This window comes from Nematostella vectensis, chromosome 8 (assembly GCF_932526225.1).
Source record: "Nematostella vectensis chromosome 8, jaNemVect1.1, whole genome shotgun sequence".
Taxonomy (NCBI): Eukaryota; Metazoa; Cnidaria; class Anthozoa; order Actiniaria; family Edwardsiidae; genus Nematostella; species Nematostella vectensis.
The window spans coordinates 9,907,003-9,922,127 of NC_064041.1; the positions used below are offsets into that span (position 1 = coordinate 9,907,003).

At 43.3% G+C, this 15,125-nt stretch overlaps 1 protein-coding gene across 7 annotated transcripts in view; it reads left to right on the plus strand.

Annotated features, from left to right (window-relative positions):
* LOC5519403 (E3 ubiquitin-protein ligase rnf213-alpha-like) overlaps nt 1-15,125 on the plus strand; it is a 64,923-nt gene that overhangs the window by 12,262 nt on the left and 37,536 nt on the right. For 6 of the 7 annotated variants that reach the window (XM_048731015.1, XM_048731011.1, XM_048731014.1 and 3 more), the window contains exons 16-36: nt 814-1,421; nt 1,736-1,895; nt 2,677-2,894; nt 3,274-3,503; nt 4,141-4,294; nt 4,435-5,186; nt 5,653-5,771; nt 5,871-5,948; nt 6,223-6,329; nt 6,588-6,729; nt 7,650-7,869; nt 8,384-8,645; nt 8,877-9,014; nt 9,312-9,417; nt 9,830-9,992; nt 10,338-10,524; nt 10,903-11,018; nt 11,136-11,330; nt 11,873-12,004; nt 12,136-12,262; nt 14,675-14,910. In XM_048731015.1, coding sequence (XP_048586972.1) covers nt 814-1,421; nt 1,736-1,895; nt 2,677-2,894; nt 3,274-3,503; nt 4,141-4,294; nt 4,435-5,186; nt 5,653-5,771; nt 5,871-5,948; nt 6,223-6,329; nt 6,588-6,729; nt 7,650-7,869; nt 8,384-8,645; nt 8,877-9,014; nt 9,312-9,417; nt 9,830-9,992; nt 10,338-10,524; nt 10,903-11,018; nt 11,136-11,330; nt 11,873-12,004; nt 12,136-12,262; nt 14,675-14,910 — 4,450 coding nt within the window. The remainder of the gene's footprint in view (nt 1-813; nt 1,422-1,735; nt 1,896-2,676; nt 2,895-3,273; nt 3,504-4,140; nt 4,295-4,434; nt 5,187-5,652; nt 5,772-5,870; nt 5,949-6,222; nt 6,330-6,587; nt 6,730-7,649; nt 7,870-8,383; nt 8,646-8,876; nt 9,015-9,311; nt 9,418-9,829; nt 9,993-10,337; nt 10,525-10,902; nt 11,019-11,135; nt 11,331-11,872; nt 12,005-12,135; nt 12,263-14,674; nt 14,911-15,125) is intronic. The other variant, XM_048731012.1, reaches the window with a different exon arrangement.

The following is a 15,125-nucleotide window of genomic DNA, read 5'->3' on the forward strand; positions in this document are numbered from 1 at the left end:
AATGATCCTTCCTTCAGACAGTCGTCAACGAATTGCCTAAAGATCTTTACTTTTAATACCCTACATGCTTTTATTAGATCGGAAGAAAGCATTATTTTCCCACTTAGCTACAACCCATTACATGATCGACCTCCCCTGCTTTAGCAAATGCAACGAGGTGTTGATATTGGCTGGTAGCGCTGGGTAATAGACGTAATTTGACTTTTCGGTTAAATTATATTCTTGTATAAACAAGCAGCTTTGCAGTGATCAAGAATGTCTGCTTTTTGCGGGTTTGACTTGGTTCGTACACTGTGTGTAACCAATAATTATTCATCGAATGTATATCCTTGGTCTAAAATCTTGTGGTCAGCATATGAATGCTTATTTGTATCGATTTCCTATTTCAGGAAGATTTAGTATCGTTAACACATGAAGGTATCACTACTTTCTTTCTCTAACAATCAAGTCGAATTATCAACAATTCAGTTATCAACAGTCGAAGTGTAATTATCAACTATCGAAGTCGAATTATCAACTGTCGAAGTCGAATTATAAACGGTCAAGTCGAATTATCAACAGTTAAGTCAAATTATCAACAAGTCGATTTATCAACATCGAAGTCGAATTATCAGTATTGAGGTCGAATTATCAACATTAGCAAGTCGATATATCACCGATATACCACCACCACCACCCACCACCCACCACCACCACCCACCACCGACCACATGACCACCTCGTAGATTGTATTATTATGACCACCTCGTAGATTGTATAGTAGTTATCAAATCTTGGAGAAAACTTTTGAAAGATTTTACTATTTTTTTCCAGAATCTTTCGAGCTCGATCATCTGCAAGCAAAAACATCTGAAGACATTTCAGAGCGATCTATGACAGACTTGTGTACATACCCAGAGACGAGCACTGCTCCATCCAAAAATATTTTCTTGGGATTCTTTAGCTTGTCGCCGAACTTTCTAAAAATGCTACCTCGTCTGAAATTTGCCTTCAATAGCCAATTGTTCCAAGAATCTTGGAGAAGATATTGCAAAAAAGAGACCATTCAAAAGAAGGAGAAGAACGAAATGCTAAATGGGCGCCTGACACTGGAAGATGTCTATGGTCATGTCTGGTCGCCCTCATACTCAGAGTGGCAGAGTACAGGTCAGGGACTGCTTGATGGGTCGACCACTCTTCGACAGATAGACAAATTGTTCAAAGGTCGATTAAAGGATGATGTGGAGAGAGAACTTAGAATTCTCTTCACAAATGTGACCGGGTGCAGTGATAATGACAGCCTGGTGGGGAAGCGCCTGACACAGATAGGGCAATACTTCAGTCTGAAGGATTATGCTAGGGCGGCTGACACTGTTTGGAGGTTCAAGGACGCTGTAGGCCTAACGGGAGACTTCTCTGTCTTGGACGATTTGCGCAACCAGGTGGGTCATTCGGTAAAGTTGTTTAAGTGGCACAAAGTGAGCTTTAAAACCGAAGGTACCCTCCACATTTTAGCACATCTTGCCCTACTGTGTGGCAACGTCAGCAAACATTTACATGTCAGTAGCGAAATAAGTCAACTTCAACTGAAACCGGGTGCATCACATATGGCAATCGAGTGATCGAATAAAGTATAGAAATATTATTTATTTATTTATTTATTTATTTATTTATTTATTTATTTATTTATTTATTTATTTATTTATTTATTTATTTATTTATTTATATTTTACACTGATGTCTTTACTGTTTTTAGACGTCCTCTGAGTTTAAGTCAAAGCGACTGGAGAGTATCGATGATCGCTTGACTAGTGCGACTGGAAGCCTTGATAAGATATCCCTAGAACATTCCAGTTGCTTCCAGGCCATCGCGGACTGTGAGGCATTGGTCAAGTGGCTGAAAGAGACAATCAGAGGTAAGCCAGGCCCTATCAAAACAACATGTTGCCGCATGTTTCCGCCTAAAACCACTGATTAAATATGTTCCCGCCAAAAACACAGGCTACCTACCTTTACCATAGGTAGTTTAGGGTAATTCTCTTTTTTTGCAGACTTACACTTCTGGGGCCAGTTGAACAAAGCCTGAATAAGTTATCAGCTGAATAGCCGCTATCCACTAGATAAATCCTCTATTCAGGGTATTGCTATCTGCCGGTTAAAATAGCGTTGCACAAAGCCTGGATAGAAGGTTCGATTATTATCCGCTGGTTTACCATCATTTGCCACTAAGTGGCTCCCCTTTGCCATTGTAAATATGCAAATCAAAATATGCAAACCATAACAAAATGGCAAGAGGTACAAAATATGTTAGAAAACAAACAGTAACTGTTTATTGAGGCACGTAAGCCATGAAACGATCAAAGGGGATAGTGTTTAGCTTCTTTCTGTCTCGGGGAGTCACATTTCTCGACAAAGCAAGCAATAATTGACCCAGTCCTACCAGGTGTGTATGTAAGTTCGTAGTTCGTGGTTGCCAACTATGAAATGTGTGTTTACTTTATCCGCTATATAACTTTTATTCGGGCTTCGCCAAATGGATAGGTTTTAACCGGTTGATAGGACTTATCCAAGCTTTGTGCGACCGGCCCTTTACTTGCTTTGCTCTCCGTTGCGCTATGATTTTAAGTCGCTGTGACTTCCTAGTGAGACAGGTAGAGATCTTTTGGTGTATGCTACTTTGATATCTTTATTTTCTAGACACATCCGCGCTGAGCACACTTGTCGATTTGGCGATGATTTCCGCTGGCGAGAATGACATGGAAGTAGATCGTATTTTCCACTTCCACACCAGCTGCCTCAGCTTTGCGCCCCTAATCTTCAACCTGAGTGAAGAATGCGGGTTTGAGGAGCTGATGATGATTTGTGAACCTGTTTGGAAAGCTGTCCAGCAAGACAAGGAACTGCCAAACAAACTGGTAATAATTTCCAGATACGGTGCTACGCGCGCTCTCATTGGTTGATATAGCTACAGTGCTACGCGCGTTCTCATTGGTTGATATAGCTACAGTGCTACGCGCGTTCTCATTGGTTGATTATGCCTGATGCACACTAGCGACATATCGACACAGGCGCGCACACTCTTATATTCTTATGTTAAGCCCGACATAAAGACATGGACATTATAACATTAAGAAAACATTTTTTTTTGTATTATTATGTCGTTTTGTACGTGCACTCGGCCAAAATGAATGTAAGAGTTAATGAACGAGACCGAAGGCAATAAGCGGTATACATCCAGTACATAGATTTTAAACAAGAAGGATAAAGGTTAATTTTTTTCGCTGTACTCTTCAGAGAGAGACCAACCGACATCTCGAGTGGTTAAAGGGAGTGAAGAATTCTCACGGATCAGTAGAAATGTCATCGATCATGCTGGCGAAAACCATAAACCAGGGCGGAGTTTACTCAGTGGGATTCCTTGACACCGGAGTAGACTTTAACAGGAACCAAGTACCGCTGTCCGAGGGACAGACCACCCTTGATCAAGTGATCAATTTGACTGTGCCTGTAGACTATGTCAGTAGGTCAGTGTTCAACTACGTAATTACCGCCTTTTTCTATGTTTTTTTTCTAATTTTCCTAAACTTTGATGTCTTCAAGTGATTTTGTACTTACCAGATTTGACTTACCATAACCATGTTTTCCTGGCCATGTCTAACCTTGCCGTACGCAAAACCTTTCCCTTTTTGTTTGATCCCATGTCATTTCACCGTATTTCGCAAATGTTTTATGAGCAACCCATCCTACCTTTTACTGTACTTTTGCCGGGTTCGCCTTAAGGTCCTGTCACGTACACTTTTCAGTTGAAACTTGTCTAGCTAGAACTCACACGTGAAGTGTTTCTGCGAATTTTTTCGCGGAAAGTAGAAGTAAGTCCTTGTTGCAAGGGAGGTCACACGTAAGAAAGCGCGCGTGCGATTTGCAATTATTTGTTTGCGAGACATGTTGCAAGAGAAAAAAAGGTGTGAGAGGGCCTTTACCTGCCTCCAATCTCTACCTTCCATTAAACGAAGGTAAGCAAGTGAAACGCTCGTTAAACGTCCCTATAATGCCAATTTGTTGACAGGGGTACATCTTCTATCTGATGTCTTAACGTGGTCTTGACTGGACGGCAAATTTTCTTGTCTCAAATCCCTAATTCTGGACTGTTTTTGTTGATAGAAATGCAAGAGAAGAGGACGAAAGCGAGAAAAAGACGATGTATCTCAACGACCTGAAAGACCTGCAGAGCAAGTTGATGCTTATAGCTGGCAAAACAGCTCAGCTTCAGAACAAAGAAATAGAGAGTGCTGAAGAGATCAACGCTTTTGTTGAGGTAAAAACAACGCATGCGACCAACCAATACATCATTCAGTTAGCCAGTTAGTCAATCAGTCGTCTGTCAATTGAAGTCAATTTGAAGTTGAGAGTAGAGTAGACTAGCACTCCAAATTGATTTCGAATATGTCATATCAGGTATTCGAAGGCATCATGCGCTTAGGCAAAGTCTACATCGCGCTATGTGAGGCTGGAAACGCGAGATTCCTGGGTTGGAGACAAAACTTCGATTGCCATGACAACTACCTAACCGGCCAATCAATTCGGAACAAGCTGGATTGCCTGTGTAAGGAGATGGAAGATGAACTAGAGGTATGGCGTGAGTATATGAACAGAAAGCGTACCAAGTACCACGAGTTCAGCCACTTCACGACTCGTCAGATCTTTATAATGAGGGAAAAGATCGGCGCTGTGAGACGTGAAGGCGAAGGCGCAAAAGGTCTCCCTCTTCACGTGCTATGTCTCTTGGAAAGTGTTGTTCCGGGGATCAGCTCAAAGCGCCTTAACGAGGCTTTGATCGAATGTTTTGGCATCAATGCCGTGAGCAACCTCGGCGTACATCAACATGAGTTAAGGAGCAGTGACCAACTAAACGCTAGCTTCCGTCATGCGAGCGTACGCGAACAATACGCGTCCTTCTTTGGAAAAGTCGAGAGTATGAGTTTTGATGACCCAGAAAGAGTCGCAGTTGCATGCCTGAAAGCAAGTGGTACACTGAAATGCAATGATGTCCTGGAGGTTGACCTTTTGGACTGGTGTTTCAAGCATGGAGATGATGATGAAATAATAGATATCTGGACGGACGAGGCAAAGCAGGACCGAGCTTTTGCTGAATTCTTCGATGACCAGGAAATGGATAATGGCCAGGAAGCCACAGAAGTCCAGGACAGGTGGGTTGCCTCTTCATACGACTACTACCACCAGACAGGTTTAGCATATATCAAGTGTTGAAAGCTTTCAAAATATATACACATAATAGGTTGGGTATATTAAGAGGAATACGGTATACTTTTCTCTTTTAAGCCTCCCTCTTGAATTCCCCCATCTAGAGCCAAAATTATCAAATAACCCCCCTCTCTAAAAGTATAACAACACATTTACAATACATTTCAAATGTAAATTGGACATTAAGTATCATCGTTAATATAGAGACCAACGTAATATACGCAAATTACCTAGCTGGAAAAAATCCTTTTGAAATTGCCCCCTCTCCTATCCTCTCTTTTCCCCGTGGCTTATTAGACCTTTTACGGTAATTGTTTTACAGTACAAACTAACAAGCAAACTTTGAAACATCATTCCCATAGAGTTACAACTGTATACGTATTTTAACGTACGTTAACAATTTTGATATAGCGAGCTTGAGGAGCAACCTTGTGAGCATGAAGAAGAGGATTTTCAGGAGGACACTAAAGAAGGGCTATACTTAACACTGGATGAACTGGGAACCCTGTTGCGCGCCCTTACAATCCGTTGTAAGTACCCCGGAGCCCATATTTGCCTAACCTATTACTTGCATCTTTGCTATTAGTTGTAGAATTCACCCGTGTATATGATTCCTTTCTGCCTCATAGCTGAAATTACGCCGACGGCTCGACCTTTCCCTGAGTATCTGAAACGGGACCAGCCAAACCTGTTGTTGGTGCCACAAGGTGAGTTACACACACTGTTTTTCCGCCCCCCCCCCTACCCCCCTAGGAGTAGATCCAACTTATAATCCACTTATCTGTTTTCTCAATTTTAACTCTTCTGAATAGCTTAAGGAGTTTTTGCACTTAGCTCTTTATTCTCCTTGCAGTTAAATTCCTTCCACCCCTCCCCCTCTAGGAGTTATAAACCTATAGTCTACTTTTCTGTTTTTCTCAATGTTAACACTTCTAAATTGCTTGATGGCTTATTATATCTAACTCTTTATACTCTTTTTAGCCGAAATTCTTCCAACAGTACTGACTCTGTATATGGGTGATGGTAACAGCCCTCTCCCAAGTGCCGCTGAAGTACTCGCCTGTACACCGGATACAACTGCTGAAGAAGTGAGGCGCTTTTACGGTTGTTTCTATTCTGTCTACTTGTCCTTTTTAACCCGTTAGCGATAGCTCGTAATCTGCATAAAACTTTAATTTACTTTCATCTACCATGTGTGATTTTTGAGTTCCACTTTTATGTGTTTTTCTGCACTATTTCTACCTGATCATTTCTGCCAACACACTTAGTTTGAAATCGTGTTATTACTAGCACCTTACTGCCGCTTCTATATTTTGGCACTCTTAATTCCCAATTTCAACTTGCAGGTAGAGCTGTTTTGGTGGCGGGCGTTTGGTGACAACCAGGAGCAGATGTTTTGCCTCCTGAACGCGGATCTTCTCCCGTATAACGTCAGCCAGGCGGCTGTCGAAAGCCTCAGTCACATGCTGGAGAATCTCCACAGAGAGGGTAATCACAGTGTATTTCTTTGACTACATAAATTACGGAGACTTTGCATACCAGTTTCACAAGGGACGCACTTCGGTCCAACTCTGTAAGCGCATATTTTTGCACATTTTTGGCAGACTTGTTCCTATTTTTAGGATGTGTCAGTTTCACAACTGATCCTAGTTAGCCCTTATTTAATTTCAATGTTGAAAAATGTGAATATTTTACAGAATACCATCAATGCAAAACTAGCGTTAATTGGTGCTTTAGGTAAGACCTACATACCGTCGATTTAGATGTAGACTGCCCAAGCGGTTCCTTAGAGATGGTACTACACATCTTCTTTATCAAGACATGACAATGTTTTATAGATGCCCGCAAAAAGCCGTGATTTCGCATCTGTGAAAACATCTCAAGCTGGCCATACCACCTAGCTATCGCTGCTCATATTTTATGGTGGCACAGTTGGCAGAGCGTCGCTCTGTAGTGCCTGTGCTTCTCACCACAGGTTTCCCGGTCGCTCTGTAGTGCCTGTGCTTCTCACCACAGGTTTCCCGGTCGCTCTGTAGTGCCTGTGCTTCTCACCACAGGTTTCCCGGTCGCTCTGTAGTGCCTGTGCTTCTCACCACAGGTTTCCCGGTCGCTCTGTAGTGCCTGTGCTTCTCACCACTTGGTTCTGGGTTCGATTCCCGGTTCCGACGTGAGTTGAATTTGTTGGTCTCGCCTTTGCTCCGATTTTTTCTCCGGGTTCTCCTGTTTTCGTCTCTCCACAATGTCGATCTTAGCTGTGGTTCGTAGTCAGACATGTGTATTTTGGAGCCTGAGGCGCCTTCCCATGCCTTCAACTCGACCCACGTCTGAATCTACGCTCTATTAATTCAGCATCTAGCTGTAAGGAGAGTGATTAGCTACTCCAATTTATTTACCTTATTATTTTATAGATTTGAAACTAGTGATAATCTGCAGCACGGAAAATGAGGATTGCTCACATTTGATCGCTGCGCTGGACGCTCATCGCATGAAGGCAGCACCAGGTTGTGCGTCCAGGGCCAGGCTGACTCAGTACTTCACAAAGCAGTTCACTTGTAGAGAAGCACAACACGGGTACTACAATGACCAGATGGTATCCTGGACACCAGCCGCGACCCTTGATAACGACAAGTGCGTTGGAGTTTTAGCTAGTGTTTTGCCTTTCATTAATCATTCTTTTTAAGAAAAAGTGTTTGGATTTAAAGCCCAGGTTACAGCGCGACCAGTAAACCGCAAACACCGGAAATATGTATGGAATGTTTCTTCTGACCAATCACCCGCGAGATATTCAGTCAACTAGAAACATGTCTCAACAAGTCTTAGTGTCTGAATTCTCGCGTCTGATTCGTCAGAAGACAATAAACATTCCACACATATTTTAGATGTTCACGGTTTTGCTGGATGTGCTGTAAGATTATGTGCAAAAGTGATTACAGGAAACCCTTTACTGTATATTTACTGTATCCATATTTTTCGATATAACTGATTTGTTGTTTACCTCTGAATGTTTATTTTGCCATTTTCACAACACACTCCAGTAAACCCTGCTATGCATGTGCACAGTTTCAGTTCTTTTGTTTTTTGTTTTTTAAATGTAACATCGGATGACTAAGCTGAAACTAAGGACGTATCGAATTTCCAACAGCCTATGCGTTCGAGTTGTGACGTCAGAGCGCGCCGGCGTTGGCAAATCGCTAGTGGTCAGCAGACTCTCGGACAAACTGGCCAAGCTTGAAAACAACAAGAAAATGGCAAAGGAGCTCAAGGGACGACAGCAATTTGTTCTGACAGTACCACTCCACGGGACGGCGGTTGACACCTCCTCCCTGTTAGATGCGCTCTGGGAGAGTCCAGTTGCAGGGGAACTGCCAATTTCAAGGATTATTCATCTCGACGTCTCGCCTTTCGTAAGTGCACAAGGCTATGGCATTCAGGAAAACGTGTCACCGATTTGCGATCTAGCTGTATTCTTATAACACACTTGGCTCACCTTTTTTTAGATATAAATTTTGATCAGTTTCCTAGGATTTCTAATTATACAGTACAAATGTAACTTCACTTAGTTGGGATTTATGGAGAATTTGAGTTCTTCGAATTCCAACGAATATTCTGAGTGTTTTCATTATGTTTGTCCACAGGTAGTTGAGGGCTTGGATACTGTGCTATTCAACCTGCTGGTGCTAGGAATAATGAGTGACAGACAAGGTCGTGTATGGAGGCGAAGGAAAACCGACCTTTATGTCATCGAAGTTACCACCGCCAGCTCTTCCAACAAGGTACGTACTATCATCATCATGACTACTACAATCATCACAATCATCATTTACTTTACCATCATCACCACTACTATAATCATCATCGTCATCATCATCACAATCATCACCACTACTGTTGTCATCGTCAACATTTCCATAATCACCACTACCATCATCACCACCATAATCATCATCATCACTACCATCACCAAGACATTTAAACAGTTACTCAAGCATTTGTTTACGTGATACAAGAGCTTATTCCTTATCAATGATACCTTATTTCAAATAGTCACCCTTTTTTGTTACACACTTCAGCTTCCTGGAAGTCAACCTACCGCCGTGATGTTCTCTCTACTACCAGCAATCACGTGCATTACACCACGTGAAACTCTCAAGATTCTCAAGTCGGAGTCACCAAACGGTAATCTCTTTTAATAGTTAACAATAACGCACAGTAAGGAATAAAGGTTGGCCAAGCCATTCTTCCTGAAATGCATTGTTTTTGTCTTTCTCGGAGAAAAGTCATCCCTTATTATTCTCAGACTCATACTTTTTTTTTTACTTGTTTACTTCTTTCTATTTTCGGATAGAAAATATAATACGTTTGCGGCAACCAAATGCATCATGTGTAGGGCGCGCTAGCTCCTGAAATCTAGCGTGCAGTCCATGCTTGTTCGCCATAGATTTTGACTTGAAACATTGGAAAATGCATCCACCTCAGAATAAAGTGCCCATTTTTATGTGTATCTCCTCTTTGTAACTTTGTTGCAGTGGCAACTGGTTTTCCTGTATCCAGCCACTTTCTTCATTTACGAATTTGTCGGTTATTTTAGCAGGCTCAAGTCCTTTGTTTGACGCTATTGAGCTCTCCAGCAAACCGGTGAAACGTGCTTACCAGTACCTCAACGGTCGGGACAAGAACATGAACCTGGACCATTTCAAGTTTAGCGCTACACGCTGTAGTCCTCCCGCGGACTGCCTCGCCCTGCTCATCAAGTAAGGGAACAAAAGGGAAAACAGATCTCGAAAGATACTACCGTATAAGGGATCGCTTTCCTTTTGTGCATATCTCGCTGAGTCCTGCTGAATCGAACGTATCTCGTGTATGTCTTGCTAGGTACTGCGGGATCGATAACCCCTCGTATATCGTATTCGATACTGAGAAATCTAGGTACTGCGCTAGGTACTGCGAAATCGATAACCTCACGTATATGTCTCGCTAGTTACTGCGGGATCGATAAGATTTCGTGTATGTCTCTCAAGGTACTGCGGGATCCTTAACCCCTTTTATGTCATGTTTGGTACTTCCAAATCGATAACCTCTCGTTTATGTCTCGCTAGGTACTGTGGTATCCTAAACCCCTCGTGGTCGGAGTTGAGGCACTTCGTGGACTTTCTTAGTTGTCAGCTTCAGGATTGTGAGGGATCAGTGTACTGTGACCCGGCAATCGTCGGTGACAGCTGGATGCAGAACACTCTCAGTGGATTTAAGACGTTTGTTGTGCAGTTCATGATTCACATGTCTCGGGTAAGGTCACGGAAGCTCACATGTACACCTACAGGAGCCTAGGTGGCGTAGTTGCAGAACGTCGCTCTGTAGTGCCTGTGCTTCTCACCACTGGGTTCCGGGTTCAATTCTCGGTTCCGACGCGACCTGAGTTAGTTTGTCTCGCCTTTGCTCCGAGGGTTTATCTCCGGGTTCTCCGGTTTTCTTTCCTCCACATTACCAACAATCTTCGCTCTTGTAATTCAGCATGTAGCTGCAATGAGAGTGATTAGCTACTTTATTATTTATGTCTTGAGAATGAGAAGTTTAGTTTTCTAGTGTATGATGTAAGAGAGTTCTGTTCATTGTAGTTGTACGCTGATTGCTGCGCTGTTCAACAACATGCTTTCTTTTTTATAGGACTTTGCCACGCCTTCTCTTGATGACGCTGTCACATGCACAGTGGGCGCATCTGGTGCCGAAGAGGAAGACGAGGACATCAGGCCACTTCAAATCCGGCGGCGATGGGAGAACAGGTCAGGACTTGGTAGTTTAGAGGGCTTAGTTAGATGACGATCTGATGATGATAATGGTGGTAATAATATAAAAGAGGAAGGAAGGATGACGGTCACAACCTTCGTTTCTCTCCCCAGCCCGCATCCGTACATATTTTTCAACCAGGACCGCGTCACGATGACGTTCATGGGTTTCCACATTAACAAAGATGGCGACCTTATCGATCCTGACAGACTTACAGTACTTCAGAATAGTCTAATGTCAAGACAACTGAAGACTGGTCTGGACGCGCAGAAAGTCGACTTTGCACCAAAATACAAGGCCTGGTCTAAGTATGTAAACAAGGAAAACAAAATATGGCACTGTGTCCGGATTGCCGATTTTTTATTTCATTACTTAACAATAGTTGCTTCGTATCATTACGGTAATATTGCTTTTACTCACAGCTTTGGTGTTTTGGATAAGTCTTGGTATACAAACACTCACATATACCGCCTTTCAGGGCCGTAACAGACATCGAAAAACTGAAAAGAACGATACAAGGGTCATTAAGAAAACTGAGGGGGGGAGGGACAGCTACGACCTTCTTGTCATTTCCTTATAATTTTAGAAAACACTGGGGGTGCACGGCCTCTCCTAGCACCAATAGGTGTAAAGGCATTACCTTTAATCCAGGAAGAGTTCTTTTACACCGGGCACAACGAATTACGATCTGATGTGGTGGGTATTTTTGTATCATAAAGAAACAGCAATTGCTTCAGTTAGTTTAACTCGATGTTGACATCCCATAGTGTTCCTTAACGCAGCACACACAGTTTAAAATGTGTCTTTTGTGAGCTACATGTTAAGGTTATACTGTTATAACTGTTTTCAGGGAAATGAAAATTCGGAAGTTGTGTGACGTCATGGGCATCACATGGAGAGTGGGCATGCTGGACCCAGACCCCAACTATGAGCTGACCATCGATAACATGAAGAAGATATTAGCTATTCACATGCGCTTCAGGTAGCTAAATGATCAGCGGTTTTACGAGTGTCTTCTGTGTTATTTTGAAAAGCTCGGATGCACGCAAAATCACATGGAATCACCAAAATATCCACGCTAGTTTATCAAATGACTCTAATTATCTGTTACAGATGCGGTATACCTGTGGTCATCATGGGTGAGACTGGTTGTGGGAAGACTCGGTTAATCCGTTACATGTGTGCGTTACAAGCATGCCATTCCAGCGGAGAGGCCAGACAGAACATGTTACTGATGAAGGTACAGGCCCATAATCTAGGGAGTGATCACTCTAGCGGTCGCCCCTGACAGAACTTGTTACTGATGAAGGTACAGGCCCATAATCTAGGGAGTGATCACTTTAGCGGTTGCACCTTACAGAACTTGCTACTCATGAAGGTACAGGCCCATAATCTAGGGAGTTATTACTAGCGGTTACACCTGACAGAACTTGTTACTGATGAAGGTACAGGACCATAATCTAGGGAGGGGTCACTCAAGCTGTAACACCTGACAGAACTTGTTACTGATGAAGGTACAGGCCCATAATCTAGGGAGGGATCACTCTAGCGGTTACACCTGACAGAACTTTCTTCTGATGAAGGTACAAGCCCTTAATCTAGGGAGTGATCACTCTAGCGGTTGCACCTGACAGAACTTGCTACTGATGAAGGTACAGGCCCATAATCTAGGGAGTGGTCTTTCTAGCGGTTGCACCTGACAGAACTTGTTACTGATGAAGGTACAGGCCCATAATCTAGGGAGTGGTCTTTCTAGCGGTTGCACCTGACAGAACTTGTTACTGATGAAGGTACAGGACCATAATCTAGGGAGTTATTACTAGCGGTTACACCTGACAGAACTTGTTACTGATGAAGGTACAGGCCATAATCTAGTGAGTGATCACTTTAGCGGTTGCACCTGACAGAACTTGTTACTGATGAAGGTACAAGCCCATAATCTAGGGAGTTATCACTTTAGCGGTTGCACCTGACAGAACTTGTTACTGATGAAGGTACAGGCCATAATCTAGGGAGTTATCACTCTAGCGGTAACACCTGACAGAACTTGTTACTGATGAAGGTACAGGCCCATAATCTAGGGAGGGGTCACTCTAGCGGTTACACCTGACAGAACTTGTTACTGATGAAGGTACAGGCCCATAATCTAGGGAGGGGTCACTCTAGCGGTTACACCTGACAGAACTTGTTACTGATAAAGGTACATGCCCATAATCTAGGGAGTGGTCTTTCTAGCGGTAACACCTGACAGAACTTGCTACTGATGAAGGTACAGGCCCATAATCTAGGGAGTTATCACTAGCGGTAACACCTGACAGAACTTGTTACTGATGAAGGTACAGGTCCATAATCTAGGGAGTGGTCTTTCTAGCGGTAACACCTGACAGAACTTGCTACTGATGAAGGTACAGGCCCATAATCTAGGGAGTGGTCTTTCTAGCGGTTACACCTGACAGAACTTGTTACTGATGAAGATACAGGCCCATAATCTAGGGAGTGGTCACTCTAGCGGTTGTACCTGACAGAACTTGTTACTGATGAAGGTACAGGCCCTTAATCTAGGGAGTGGTCTTTCTAGCGGTTGTACCTGACAGAACTTGCTACTGATGAAGGTACAGGCCCATAATCTAGGGAGTGGTCTTTCTAGCGGTTGCACCTGACAGAACTTGCTACTGATGAAGGTACAGGCCCATAATCTAGGGAGTGGTCTTTCTAGCGGTTGCACCTGACAGAACTTGTTACTGATGAAGGTACAGGACCATAATCTAGGGAGGGGTCACTCAAGCTGTAACACCTGACAGAACTTGCTACTGATGAAGGTACAGGCCCATAATCTAGGGAGTGGTCTTTCTAGCGGTTACACCTGACAGAACTTGTTACTGATGAAGGTACAGGCCCATAATCTAGGGAGTGGTCTTTCTAGCGGTTGTACCTGACAGAACTTGCTACTGATGAAGGTACAGGCCCATAATCTAGGGAGTGGTCTTTCTAGCGGTTGCACCTGACAGAACTTGCTACTGATGAAGGTACAGGCCCATAATCTAGGGAGTGGTCTTTCTAGCGGTTGCACCTGACAGAACTTGTTACTGATGAAGGTACAGGACCATAATCTAGGGAGGGGTCACTCAAGCTGTAACACCTGACAGAACTTGTTACTGATGAAGGTACAGGCCCATAATCTAGGGAGGGATCACTCTAGCGGTTACACCTGACAGAACTTTCTTCTGATGAAGGTACAAGCCCTTAATCTAGGGAGTGATCACTCTAGCGGTTGCACCTGACAGAACTTGTTACTGATGAAGGTACAGGCCCATAATCTAGGGAGGGGTCACTCAAGCGGTAACACCTGACAGAACTTGCTACTGATGAAGGTACAGGCCATATTCTAGGGGTCACCGCAAGTGGTTACAGCTGACAAAAAGGAAGGAACAGAATGGTTCTTTTTTTATTAATTTTCTTTATCCGCTCCCTTCACTCACATTCATTTGCACGCGTGTTGTCTTTTACGTTTCCTTTCTGGTGTTTGTTTTCTAAAGACAAAAGCCAGCTTGATATTGCTTGTAAATGCCGGCATGATATTGCTTGTAAATGTTCATAAATCTTTCTAATTTTATCAAGACCTGTTTTAAACCTGTTTGTTCCGGTTTATCAGGTTCACGGAGGGACGTCTTACGAGGATATCAGCCGGAAGGTTGAACAAGCCGAAAAGATGGCACGTGAAAACGAGACTTTAGGTGTTGATACTGTGCTGTTCTTTGACGAGGCCAACACCACGCATGCGCTTGGGCTGATCAAGGAGGTGATGGTGGATAAGAGAGTGAACGGGCGTCCCGTGGGGGAGGGAATTCGTCGCCTACACTTTATAGCGGCGTGCAACCCATATCGCAAGTATGATATTCCTTTAGTTTGTTCGAATTCCACTCCACACCCTGTTGGCAAAAACATAGCGGTGACTTGTAGTTGGGGACTTGTTAGTTGTGCATATCCTATTTTGAGTGTGTGTGTGTTAAGGGATGATATATCTTTATCCTTGGCAACCAACGGCGCAGGGTGTCTTGGATTCGCCAATATATGATTGTTTTGTGGAGCTGTTATTAGGGACC